The sequence below is a fragment of the Barbatula barbatula genome (assembly GCF_947034865.1).
Source record: "Barbatula barbatula genome assembly, chromosome: 1".
Classification (NCBI taxonomy): Eukaryota; Metazoa; Chordata; class Actinopteri; order Cypriniformes; family Nemacheilidae; genus Barbatula; species Barbatula barbatula.
The window spans coordinates 5,659,567-5,673,709 of NC_136766.1; the positions used below are offsets into that span (position 1 = coordinate 5,659,567).

The window sequence follows — 14,143 nt, forward strand, 5'->3', positions numbered from 1 at the left end:
ACTGCTAATCAACTCCCTGAGATGACTGACTCTCTCTGTGAAGATTTTGCGATATATTTTAATGATAAGATCTCACTGACTAGATCTCAAATGCCGGTGTCAACCTATATGCCATTGGAAATACCCTTATGATCTTCTACATGGTCTGTTTTTGAGCCTGTTTCCCTTGACTTGCTGACTAAGATTGTTTCAGCCTTGAAACCTACTAGCTGCTTTCAGGATGTGATTCCTACTAGATTTTTTAAGCAGGTTTTTGGTGCTCTCGGTCATGACTTGTTGTCTATTATCAACAAATGTCTTCTTACTGGGGTTGTTCCTAACAGCCTGAAACATGCCTCTGTTTTGCCTAAACTTAAAAAATCTAATTTGGATTTGTCAGTTCTGAGTAACTATCGTCCTATTTCTCATTTACCATTCATCTCAAAAATTCTAGAAAAAGTGGTTTTGAGTCAACTTCAGTCTTTTTTAACAGATAGTCAGATTCATGAAAAATTTCAGTCTGGTTTTAAATCACGTCACAGTACAGAAACTGCACTTTTAAGAGTCATGAATGATATAATGCTTTCCACTGACACCGGGCGATCTGTGGCTTTGGTCCTGTTAGATCTCAGCTCTGCTTTTGATCTGGTTGATCATAATATTTTAATCTCCCGTCTTGAAGTGTGCTTGGGTTTTCGGGGTACAGTGCTAAAATGGTTTCGCTCTTACTTGTCAAATAGAAGCTACTCTGTTCGCATCGGGCAACAGGGTTCATCTAAAATGAAACGGGGGTCCGGTGTCCCGCAGGGTTCTATTCTTGGCCCGGAACTGTTTAATTTGTATTTGCTACCCCTGGGATCAATTTTATCTAGACATGGGGTTTCTTTCCATCTGTATGCCGACGACACTCAAATTTATTTGCCTCTGAAGCGAGAAGACACTTCTGCTTTAAAACCACTAATGGACTGCCTTGACGAACTGAAACTCTGGCTCTCTGGTAATTTCTTGAGTCTAAATGAGAAAAAGACGGAAGTTATCTTGTTTGGCCCAAATGATTGTAGTACCCATCATCTTGACCGCCAAACGTTATTACCTTACAGCACCACCTGTGTTCGGAATTTGGGGGTCTGGATTGACTACAACCTTAACTTTGATAAGCAAATAAGTGCTGTGGTTAAATCCTGTTTCTTTCACCTCCGTCTCTTAGCTAAGGTTAAGCCATTCTTGTCCGCTAAGCACTTTGAGATTGGCATGCATGCATTCGTAACATCCATATTGGACTACTGTAATTCACTATACATTGGTGCCTCACAGAAATGCATCACCCGTCTACAATTAGTCCAAAATGCAGCTGCTCGCCTCCTCAAAGGGAAGCGAAAATTTGAAAACATCACACCAGTTCTGATCTCGCTCCATTGGTTACCGGTCAAATATAGAATTGATTTTAAAGTTTTACTATTTGTTTTTAAGTCACTACAAAATCAGACTCCACAATACTTATCTGAATTGCTTCACCCTGTATCTCAGTCAAGATCACTGAGATCGGGGGACTCAAATTCCCTAGCCGTCCCCAGAACTCGACTGAAAAATAGGGGTGACCGTGCTTTTTCGGCCTATGGACCCAAGCTTTGGAATAGCTTACCCCTTTACATTAGATCAGCACAAACTCTGTCACTTTTTAAATCCTCTTTGAAAACGCATTTGTTTTCGCTAGCTTATAAATTATCGTGATGTTTTATTTGTATGTAATATGTTACTTATGTGCTTCTATTCTATATCTTTTGGCCTTGTTAAGCACTTTGGTCAACGCAAGTTGTTTTTAAATGTGCTATATAAATAAAATTGTATTGTATTGTATTTAGCTACTAGTATAACAAAATAGCATGGTATGCCAACAGAACGCACACAGTGCATATGTGTATCAAAATAATTTCCCTACAGGATAAATTGTATATTTAAGACAGAAAAACAGGTTTTCTCATAACCGAACTGAAACCTTTGATTTGTGCTGTATCTTCAAAAACAGTGTAATGTTTTATGAGAGCATTTCATTTCAAATATTGGAGACAAACAACATGGTGATTCAACTGACCAGCTATAGAAAGAGTATTATAGGTGTGTTCGACTTCACTTGGCGCTGCGCAGATCAATCGACATATGAAATCAAGATTCAGCGAGAACTATTACAAAGCAGTACTTTTTAACTTTCTCTCGCGTTACTTTGACGTCATCGGTGCTGATAAGTTTGCGTAGTGGCGCGTTGAGTCTCAACCGCAGACGTCATCAGTGAGCGCCGACGCGCTTCAGTCTGCTGGCCTCCGGAATGGGCAGATATCATCATCATCAGCCCTCATTTTACCGTCGATCAATCGCACGAACTCCACCAAGAGTCTGCATTTTTGTACGTCCTCTACACGATGATATGCGAAGGTGAGTGTTTTTGTTGTGCGTGCGGGTGAATATGCTGGTGTTTAAGTGTGCGGGAGGGGCGATTAGCCCGTTAGCGGCGGGCGGCGTTAATATGTCCGGTGTAAATCGCAGCATTTTATTTATTCCCCCTTCAACTGCATCTATTTTAAATCACGAGCAAGATTTTATTAAAAATAAAACTACACAACTGCACCAAACTGTTTTACACGGATGTAGCATTATATGTCTTAAGCACAGTGTCAGGCTAATGAAGTTACAGGGTTAAATAGCAGCACACGGCTAACGCTTTAGGAGTCTTCGCGAAGACCTCGCATAAAGTTCCTTGTTTCACACGGGCGAAATGTCATTACTCATACGTTTGACACATCGGGTCACTTCAATAATAATGTGTGATCAAATAAATCGCATTAGTGCTATGTGATGCATGTTTCTTGTGTTTATACCAATTTGAGTCGTTTAATGTCTAATGTAAGGGGGTCACGTTTTGGCTTTGTGGGAGTTTGGAGACATTTGATAAAAGTTTCGTTTTTTTTCGCTTATAAAGACATTTTTTATTTTCTATTTGTAAAATTCCCTTGTCAAGTTTCCTATACTAGAAATTAGAGGAAGTGTCTGTTTCTTTATTTTCTTTCCCCTTATAAAATCACCCGTGTATGATAATTTTCAGATCAACGCCGTTATTCTGGAATAACTCTATTTTGAGCCTTGTTGTCTTCATTAATGTTGGTATTGATACTTTTATTTTGTAATTCCCTTTAACGTTTTTTTCTGTTAAGTATGAAGTAGTGGTGGTACAATATACAGATATTTAGAGACCATAATTGTACATGTTTTGGGTTGTTAATATTAACTATATCAACTAAATTAAAACAAACACATTTTGCACAGTTTTGCTCAATATGTTTAACGTTAAATAGATAATATGTATTTTGTGTGACAATGTTGTAAGTAAATCAATTTTTTGCCAGTGTTATTAGGCCAACCGGCAAGATTATTGATCTCAATCTGTATTATACTTTATACTTCATTGCATAATGTAATATAGATGTATCTCTCCCTTATTATTTTTATACAAATCTACTAGTATGAGTCGATGAGATGTCATTTCTTTTTGATCTTAGGTAAGGTGATGGAAGAGGCCAGAGGGAGGTTCTCAGAACTCATTCCAGTGGTGCTATTTCTGCGGCTGTCTGGCTTTGTCCCTTTCTCTGTTCAGTAACGACGCCTATTCAGCGATCGCCATGAAGCCAGTCCACGAGCGCAACCAGGAGTGCCTCCCTCCCAAGAAACGGGACCTCCCAGTCAACAACAATTCCACCACGATCACCAACAACAACAGCAGTAGCATCAACAGCGGGGCGGGAGGAAGTGGCATGGGGGGCGTCGGAGGAGATGAGGCCCCATCTTCACAAAGTTCTGGAGCATGCGGAGAAGCTCAGAGCGCGGTTGGCGAGTGGATGCGTGGCCAGCCCAGCATGCATTACGGAGTGGATGGTTCTGAGGGTCTCGTGGGACTTTCCGTGGACCAGTACAATATGCTTTATAAAGTAGCCCTACCCACCGGGACCTATTCCCCCACCAGCCTGCACCCCGTTCTCAGCCACATTTCTCCAGCTTACACTGTTCCCTCTTCAATGATACAGCACACGAGTGTTCCCTACCCTTCGCTTGGCTACACCCCGATCCCTCATTCATCTTTGCAGTTTGTCAGTTCTCCATATGCGGCGGCGGTTCCCTACGGATTTGTTCCCAGCTCCTTGATACCGCCTCAATCTGGCATTCCCCAGCCCCACCCTGTTTCCCACCTCGTTCCGTACCAGTCGGTTATTCAGGAAGGAGTGGTCGTCTCCTCACCGCAGCAGCAGGTACCGGCTCACGCGTATTCCAAACTGGCTGTACCTGCCGGAGTTCCTCTGGTGCTCCCTTCTGAGCAGGCGGCTGCACAAACGCAGCTTGGGACTGTAGGGATGCTGGCTGCCGCCGAGCTCAGCCCGAGAGGAGTGAACGTATTGTACCACCCTGCCGTCAGGGGCATTCAGCCTCAAAGAGATATGCACAGCAGCACAATGGAGCAGGAACGGGAGGTGAACGGAGGAGACAGGGAACATAGAGAGACCCATCAAGATGCAGTTTATTTGGCCAGAAATACGCGACTGGTGCACGTAGCTCCTGCGCTGGAGTCGCAGGACAAGACCTTGAAAAGTCGCAGACAGGAGGGGAGGATCTCACCAGGCCAGCGCAGCACACCGGACATAGATCTTGAGGTATGGTTGTTCTGTATCATTTGTTATGTTCTGATACGGTTGCAGACTCAAGGGGAAAAATAGTAGCAGCGATCCATGTAATCTGATGATAAATGTAAAATGTAGGGTTTCTGTGGTCCTGAACGTTATCTGATTATCAATGATAAATACAGGCTGTTTATAAATGAAGACTGCGATATGAGAGACGTGTGGAACGGGTTCGGAGAACATGAGACAGCTTAAGAAAGTCAGGAGAACTATTTGAAAGGAGCTCCTTTAAGTATGATGAAGTTGTGGAAGTATTTGGCTGTGACACTGTATTTAAAACCTTAAAGCAACGTTTTTCAAATAATTGTATTGTTAGATGCAGGTGATGAAATAGGTATCATTAATTTATGATTATGAATAAGTGCATACATGTTACTTTTGACCTTTTGTAAAGCACAATGAAGGCAAACCACCGAAGTGACAAAGTCACCTAACATCAACGTGAAAGACCATGAAAACACTTGAAAGTGTCGTCTTGACCCTTCTTAAAGGAACAGTTCACCCAAAAGCGAACAATTCTGATATATGGAAGGATGCTTGTGATCAAACAGTTCGGGGCCACCATTGACTACCCTAGTGGGAAAAATGTCTTTGCTCCAATGAACGCAAAAGAAGATATTTTGATGAATGTAGGAAAGCAAACCGTCCTGGGGCACTTTTGACAACCATTGTTAGTTTTCCTACTATGGGTAGTCAATGTTGGTCAAGATCTGTTTGGTTACGATAATTCTTCCAAATACCTTTCTCTGGATTCATCAGAACAAAGAAATGTATATAGATTTGAGGGCGAGTAAATAATGACAGAATTAAGATTTTGGTGTCTCTTTAAATGCATGTAAAAGCATTGTATTGTGTTGTTTAAAAATGTTTAGTATTTTAATGTAATTGTTGTCCCGTACAATGCATCTCGTTTAATATTTTCTTATTTTGCAGTAGGAAATTCAGAATTTTTTTATTTCGAGTGGTCTTTTAATATTTTTCCAGAGCTATATTTATTTTTTAATATTTCTCTATACATTTATATAGAGATCAATCTTACACAATAAATATATATTTTTGTAAAGAGGAAAGGTGTTCATTTCAAAAGGTTAGGCCACTGCTAACTGTTTTCTTTTTTTGAGATACTCCGGACAGCAAACTATCAGTTTGCCTCATCATTAAAGCATTTGCAGTTTTGAGTCTGCATTAGTTACACCACTTCCTTCCTTTATCAGCTGTAGTTCGGGTGTGTTTGGGATTAAGTAACCATGATGCTCCTGCTTTGAAACAGCAGAAATAGTTTTTGATTTACCTTTTGCAATATCTATTGTGGCTTAACTTCCTTGTTGTCGTACAGCGTACGTGACACCTAATGACACATCAACTTGGTTTTCCTCGTAGGTCCAACAGGCGGTCGGACGACTGTCCTCTCCATGTCACGGAACGGGTCGGAAGGAGTCATCGCATGTCCCCTTGAACCTGTCCCAGAGGGGTAGAGAGTCTCAAAGTGAAGCGAGGACAGCATATGCATCACATCCTGCTGAGTCCAGACATCAGCCGCAGATTGTTCAACAAGGCCACGCTGTGGTTTTGGCCAATGGGCAGCCTGTTCTGGTGCCCCTGGACTACCATCACTACCAACAGCAGCAGCAGCATTATCCGAGTCAAGCGAATGACGTGGCGGCTGTTGTTGCTTTTTCAGCGACGTATGCGAAAGGCGCGGAGGAAACAGCAGCGGTGACGGAGCCTTCACAGCAGCTTCCCGCCCTACCTGCAGGAACCCATCCTCAAGCACCCGTGCTCGCGCCCGCCGGGCCGTCGCACTTCATGAAGGGCGCAATCATCCAGCTGGCTACGGGAGAGTTAAAACGTGTGGAAGATCTGCAGACTCAGGACTTCGTGCGGAGTGCGGAAATGAGCGGCGGGCTTAAGATCGACTCGAGCATGGTGGTGGACATCCGCTCCAGTCAGCAGCGGCCCGGTTTAGTGGCCCTGCATTTTAATGTAGGGGAACAACAGAGCAAAGTGACTATAGATGTACCCCCCGAACATCCTTTTTTTGTTTTCGGACAAGGCTGGTCGTCGTGTAGCCCGGAGCGGACTGCACAGCTGTACGGTCTCACCTGCCACCATCTGCAAGTGGGTGACGTTTGCGTGTCTGTCACGCTGCAGCAGCAAATGGCGTCGCAGCAGAAACCGCAACTGCAGGCGCAGACCAGGACTCCCACCAAAGCCAACTCCACATCAGGGGTCCCACCTCAGCCCATGGGTCCCCCTGCCCCCCAACACACACGGCCCCAAAGCCAACTAAAGATGGAACGCATCCACAGGGAGAGAGACAAGGAGGAGCCCGTGCACGTCGGCCCTTCGAGACACGGCGACATGCCACCCAGACCAAACAGGACTTCAGCCGAGCACACTCGAAGCCAGAGCAATTATTATTTGCACACCGAGGGTGGGACCTCTTCCCTAGGGGCGTCCCAGAGGCGCTGGTCTTCTCCTGGCTTCCAAAGATACAACATGCAGAACGAGGAGGGGAATCTAGCCTCAGCCGCCACCTCTGGCTCCTCCCGTCCCTCCTTTATCTCTCAGGAGGTCAAACTATCCATCGAGGGGCGCTCCAACGCCGGGAAGTAGCAACAGCCATAGCAGCAAACAGGAAAGCATGAGATTGTGTATGGGAGCGACGTGTCAAAGTCGGGTGTAAGGATGCAAAATAGGCACCGTGGAGGAGAGAATGTAGCCTCAGAATGTTTGAGATTTTGCACATATTGGAATATATTCCCTTTGCCGCCCCCTTTTCTGTGTTTCTTTGCTTCTGGTCTTAAGCAGAGAACGGTTGTGTGCCAGGTCATAGTCACAGCGTCTGCAATGATCTGCATGGGCAGCTTTATCCAGTAAATCGCGTACCAAAGCCTGCGTCGTCTGCGTGTTCCTCTGGGTGAAATATCACGTTTGGCAGCGGTCACTAATGCCGTTCTGTAATATTATTATTTTTAAGAAAGGCTAGGGGAGGAATGTGATACAGCCATAGTCTTGACAAGCCTTTGCCCAGTAATACATAGATATTTAAAACAAACAGGAAAAAATCCCAGAGGATTGTTTGGATCTATTTCTGGTTAAAAATGTCAGGCTTCTTTTAACATCGACTATTTCCATAGATGCTCTGCCAGACATTTATTGGCTAAGACCTTAAACCGTGAACAGTTTTATTGCATTTTTAACACGTCTCTCTTTCTAGAGGCGTGTTTGTCGTCACTTTCCTACACTTGATCTACACTCTCCCCCTCTCCCTGCCTTTACTCAGGGTGCTTCTGTGGAGAAACTTTCTAGAGTTTGAGAACGGTTAACCGTCACATCAATCAATCGATCCAACAATCTTTTTTTGCCAATCAGTATCCAGAGTATTTCATTTTCCGATTAAAATCTTGCGCGCGTGTAACACGTCTTTAAGGATTTATTTTTGCATTCCAGTTTTAATCCGTCAGATTGATCACTTCCAGCCTAGAAAACTGTCTGTTGATATTACCTCACGGTTGAAAGCATCCTTCGTTCTAATTGTTAACTTTTTTATCTCCTGCATTTTCTGAAGATAACGTGGGGTGCCCGCCTAAATCCCCCCTGCTCCCGAAGCTAAGACCAAATGCCGAACAGGTTGTTGCTCCTTGCGAATGGCCTGTTTATGCAGAAGTGGATTATTGCGAGGAAGCCTGCAGGTTGAAATAAAGTCATCCTTTGGAAGCGGTGTAGACGCTTTGCTGTTGGGTGTCGACGAACCCGGCTCAGTTACTAAAACAAAGCAATAGTTTCAGAAGACAAGGCTGGGTTTTACACATTTTTATGTTTTTTTTTAAATCCCGTACAGGGTGGTATAATTCCTTGTATTTCAATTTTCTGATGTGCAAAAATTACAGTATGTTTAGTGGAGATGTTTTTAACCTTTTCTTGCACTTCTCTTGGTTTTGTACGATGCAGTTTTCCTTTGTGATTCTAACAGTTTCTACAGGACGCATGTGATGATTTCGATAAGACGTAGTAACTTTTTATTTTGTGACCAGTTGTGTCTTCAGAGATAACTAATATAAAAGCACATGTTTTTTCTAAAGACTCGCAGATCGGTAACGCAAAGTTATGGGTCTGTTTTTACCCTTTACATAAAGATTTTGGTCCCTTACATGCATATTAGCTTTTCCTGTATCTGTTTCACGCATGATGAAATCTCATTGGTCCAAATATTAACTGTCGATGAAACGTCGAATATGATTGGCCGTTCTTTTGTTGCAGCGGTGCATATTTACTTTCAGTTTGAACATTGGAAACGTTCAAATCACGTCTGGTTAAGAGACTGAGAGTTTGTCTTAAATTAGCTCTTTTTCAAACTAATTCGTTCATTTCAAATCTGTGCTGAAGTTCATAAGGTCTTTTCATTGCTTTCTGTAATTTTGTGTATTATTGTACAGTATTTCATTCTAATTCCTCTGCAATATTTCCCATGAGCGGTTTGTTTTAACTTCTGCAGGTTTTGCATTGCACAGATACGTTCACCATTCACACTGACCTGTTACTGGGAATTGACTATGTCGTGTTTTTATTCTTTAATAATGAAGGGAAATGTTTGCGAGTTTTTGTTTGTATATTCTGTGGTTTTTGGCTCAAGAGAAACTGACAGGCAAGGTTCACACTGTTTACAAATTAGCCGAGAGAAAATGCTGCAGTTTTAGTCTTCAAACGGATGAAATCGCGACTTAAGTGCAATTAGACCAAATATGAAATGTTCGGAAAACCATGTTTTATTTCAAACAGCATTCCAGAAGAGCCTGACATTCCCAATTTTTCTAGCGCGGATCCCAGGAGTTCCTCATCTTAGTTTCTGTGTTTCTACTTCTCTGGTGTGAAGTTTTTATTTCCTCTTTGGGACGGATTCTGTACATCTGCATCGATGTGTTTGGCAGGACTGAGTTGCTTCTTAACTTTAGACTTTTACTATCACTTTAAACTTTAAGAGAAGGTTCTTTTGGGTAAGAAATACGATGTTTTTTAATAAATGTAGCATTGCCGTTCGACTGGTTAGCTTTTAAATTTACTCCAAACTGCATGGACCTCAAGTTTTGCAGACCTCTTACATGAAGTTCTCTTCAGCCTGATTGATAGAAAATGACCAAATCTCAATGCGTGTTCCAGCCAAAGCAGTATTTAGTTTTGACTTCTTTTTGGTATAAATCCATCTGTTCTTTACATTTATAAAGAATATAATGAACACCATTTGTTCCTTCTAAGGTGGTTTTGTGAGGTAACTCGTGGTATTTTGTTTGGAGACATCCCGTTCCTTCTATAAAGTGCTCCCACTTTCATGCTATTTATTGTTTGGTCTTGAAACTAGTTCACATCCATCCCATTTTCTTCCTGACCATTTCTGTGGCACTTTGGAGCTCTTTATAGCATTCACGTTGGGCGATGCGTTGTTCTGTTCACCGTGGACCATGCTGTCACCTGAGGTCCTAATGTAGTATTTTACTCGCTCATAGGCAGGAGAGCTGAAATGTGAAGATGTTATAAGGGTGAAAACAATTTCCATTGTTAAGTACAAGTATTTGATTTAAAATAAGCAATACTTGCCTCCAAATACCCGAAAGATTTCAAGTGAGCTATGCAGTAGAGACTCAGACCCATATGCGTGATCGATGGAAGATGAATTTGGTTTTACCAATGCTCCTTACTCAGTTTGTCTGCAGTCTGTTCAAAGAACTCAAGTGGGTTTCAGGAAACCTCTTTATCATGAATTATTCTGTATGTTCTTCAACAGGCTCGGTGACCTTTGTTATCGGCGTATTATCATGCAGTCATGTCGCATAACTTGAAGCTTATCTAGCGTTGCTTGTTTGGCGCTGTATTATGTTGTCAGAAACAGTGCACTTGTTTATTCTTTTCAAATGCACTGCCTTACCAGCGGTCTTGGGTCAACCTTGATCTTTGTGACAGAGGCGGGTCGAGTTTGTCCCGTGCACTGTATACAGATAAGTCGACTCTATTTCTGTGCCTTCCCAACGTCTTAACGGTTCCCTGTCTGTCTTATTTAGCTTTTCTCTTCTGCGTGATTCGCGAATCCGCCGTTTTGTTCAATCGTTACGCTTTGCCTCCTACGTCATATCTCACATGATTAAATCCGTGTTTCCTATAGATAGTTTGCGTTCTCTGTATGGATGTGTGAAAATTAATCAGATCATGTCCTTACCTCACTTTATGCATGAATCACAGCGCCCCCTTTGGCGGAGGTGGGTGGTGTCCCAATGAGCGTGCTTGCTTATTTAGAAAATTCTTCCGAAAGCACATACGAAAACCAAATTTGAAATGGCCATTGGTTGGCCAAAGTCAGAGCGTCTTGGAGCACGTTTAGTTAGGATGTTGGAGCATCACATTCGCAAACCTTCTTGTTTTTCCAATGCGGCTTGTGGCGCAACATCCATTGAAATCTTAAGCATGCCAACCAAGTTAGTTTGATTTTTTTTTTTTTTTCACACAACCTGTGTCGACCGAGTTCTTCTTTTGAGTTCCTCTATATTCACCCAATCACGTATCATAGACGTTTATGCAACGCAACGTTCTGCACTTATTTTCCCTCGCCTTTAGTGTTAGAGCAAATGCTCTTGTTGTCACTTCAAATCATTTGAAATCACGTAAAACAATCAAAACAATTTGTATGTTTGTACAGATCTTGAACTTTTGTATAGTATTAGCTGGTCAGAAATGCCTTAAGATGCGCATCACGTCGATTGAATGATGCTTGTGACTCCCCTTCCCTCTCCACAAAGGTCACAAGAATTCACCCGGAGACAAGGTCTCCTTCAGTTGTGGTTGTTTTTTGGAAGACCGTCAACTCCTCTGTAAAGGTTTTAATGTGGCTCGGGTTGCACTGACTGATTGTAAAATGAAGTTTTTTTGGACTAGCTCATAATGTGTATCGCAATGAACACAATATAAGCTTGATATAAAATCTTAAATGTTTTATTTATGTTTTGCTTTGGTTAGTGAAGAAAGCCTTGATAATAGTTGCTTTGCACTGTTGAGACATCCCTGATTCCAACCCAGGGAAAATATCTCCTCACCTACATGGTACATAAATCCAGAGAGATGTTTGTACGTACCGTTTCTTTTTAGAGAAAGTGTCAGGTATTGTAATCGTGTAAATCTCAAAAAGCTCTCAAGAATCTGTCTGGGTCATATTTCATCCTAAAGTATATACATTTATTTATTATTTTGTCTGGGCAAAATGTGTATTTTGCATATGCATATTTTGCATTCAATATTACATTACAGCAGTATGAATTTAGAGCATCAAATTAATAAAACAAATGTTATCAAAATGGTTCAGATAAGAAAATATTAGATTTTGAAGTTTGGAGTGAAACATGACCCAGGCTTTCTTTGAGACTTATTTTTCAGAGCATCACTATTGAGGTGATGTAGCGGATGCTGAATGGTCAGTAAATGAGCTGGTGCTGAATTTATCCAAGTTGGTATCCGGAGATAGAAAATAGGAACGAACGAAACGGACCTTTCTTATTAACACGGCTTTCCATCTAACATCTCTGTAGTCATAGTTTGGGCAGTCCTGCTGAATAATGGGAATGTTTCTAGAACGTCCATTTAGAGTCTCCATGTTCCTAGTGCACTTAAAATTTCACTCTGGACAAACATGTTTGTGAAGTGGGAGATCGGTCGAAAATCGCATGGATTTTAGAGAAGTGCTCGGTTTTTTAGTGAGTTACATAGTATCATTGTTTCTGATATATACATTATTGTTTTGAAAGGCTTTATACACTCAACGAATGGTGTATGGATTTCTGTATACGTGTAAAACCCAGACGGAACGTGTGGCATAGCACGCCAGAGTCATTCGCGTGGGCTGAAATCAGGTTTTTAACGGTTTCAATGTTTTGATTATATGAAAACGATTATATACACTCAAATTTAACATTGTACTTCTTGGCACTAAGTGACACTGCTTTTAATGTGATGTGTGACCAGTTTTAAATGAGATTTCTCAAATGCATAAAAGTCTGCAAAATATATGCAATGATGTATGTGTAATATTCAATCCTCAAGTATAATCCAGGTTGTATAAACTTTGTATAGTACATTTTAATATCGTATGGCCGTACCAATATGTATTAATTCTTCTCAAAAGCCTTAGAGTTGTCTACCCAAAGTGCTCCCTTAGACTACCCTACACCTACCTGAACTTTACGAAGCATTAATAACTATATTTTGTTGCGTTTTAATTTGTACCCTTTTTTGAATAAAATAGATTTGTACTGTATATTTGTACCTCTCCGTGAACTACTTAGGGCTGTTTTGTTTTTTGTTTTGTTTTCCTGTTTTAATTCTATGTAAGGACACAAAGATATTGTATTTTTATTGTTACAGCTAACTTCTTGGAAACATTGCATTTATCATGTTTGTTAAGTAAACACAATATAATATATATTATATCTATATAATATTAACATGCTGGCTTGACGTTGTCTGTGTTTTTCTTAATGCAAATCAATCTGACAGTAAAAAACATACACCATGATCATCTGACCATGACAAATCAATTACAGAGTTTTAGAGATTTGAATTATTACGTTATACAATGGTTTTCTGCAATAGTTTTAATCCAAAATACATTTCAAAATACAAAAAATGTAAAAGCTTTTTGCCGATATTACATTATACTGACATTGGTTTCCGTTGTATGGACACAAAACCACAGAGACATTTTTCAAAATATCTTCTTTTTTTCCATAAAGGAAAGAGTCGTATAAAGTTTTTATAAGCATGAGACTGAATAAATGATGACAGATTTCTTATTATTGGTTCTAGAAGACAGAAGTCAAGAAAAGGTGCTTTTCAAAGATAAAATAAAGAGACGGAGAGGCAAACTCTTAGCAGTAAAGTCAGAGTTTATTCCACATTCTATTCCTGCGCTTCAATCTGTTAAACCAATAACAGAGCATGGCTTTCTCAACAGGACCAGATCACAACAGTGCTATTCTTATCACTTCCATTAAGATGCATTCATTTTGGCCTTTCTGAGATTTGTAAACATCATGAAAATATCTAGGTAAATTAACAAAAAGGGAAATAAGGATTGGGCTCGAATAAACGCATCTAGAACATGTAGTTTAGAACATGCAAGTTCCGTTACCCATCGGCTTACTGACCAAATATGCACAAAAAAATGCTGCTTTAGTACATAACGTGTCACATGGCAATGCATACCAAGGAATATACTAGTTAAGGAGTAATGCCGAGACCAAATAGGGCTACTAAACATTTGAAAATATTTCAATTTTAAACTAAACATTTCATTCTGGACTGTAGAGAACAAGCTTGCAAGCTTTCAGAACACATTTTATGGAATTTGTCATAGAAATGACATTTGTGCACACATCAACAACATATCAAATCAGTCCACGTCA

At 40.9% G+C, this 14,143-nt stretch overlaps 1 protein-coding gene across 1 annotated transcript; it reads left to right on the forward strand.

Moving 5' to 3' along the window:
• Positions 1-2,249: 2,249 nt before the first annotated feature.
• Positions 2,250-9,292, forward strand: atxn1l (ataxin 1-like). The gene is made up of 3 exons (XM_079455053.1): positions 2,250-2,409; positions 3,531-4,673; positions 6,081-9,292. Exons 2-3 carry the CDS (start codon positions 3,651-3,653, stop codon positions 7,314-7,316), a joined length of 2,259 nt encoding a protein of 752 aa, XP_079311179.1. The 5' UTR covers positions 2,250-2,409; positions 3,531-3,650; the 3' UTR covers positions 7,317-9,292.
• Positions 9,293-14,143: the final 4,851 nt, after the last annotated feature.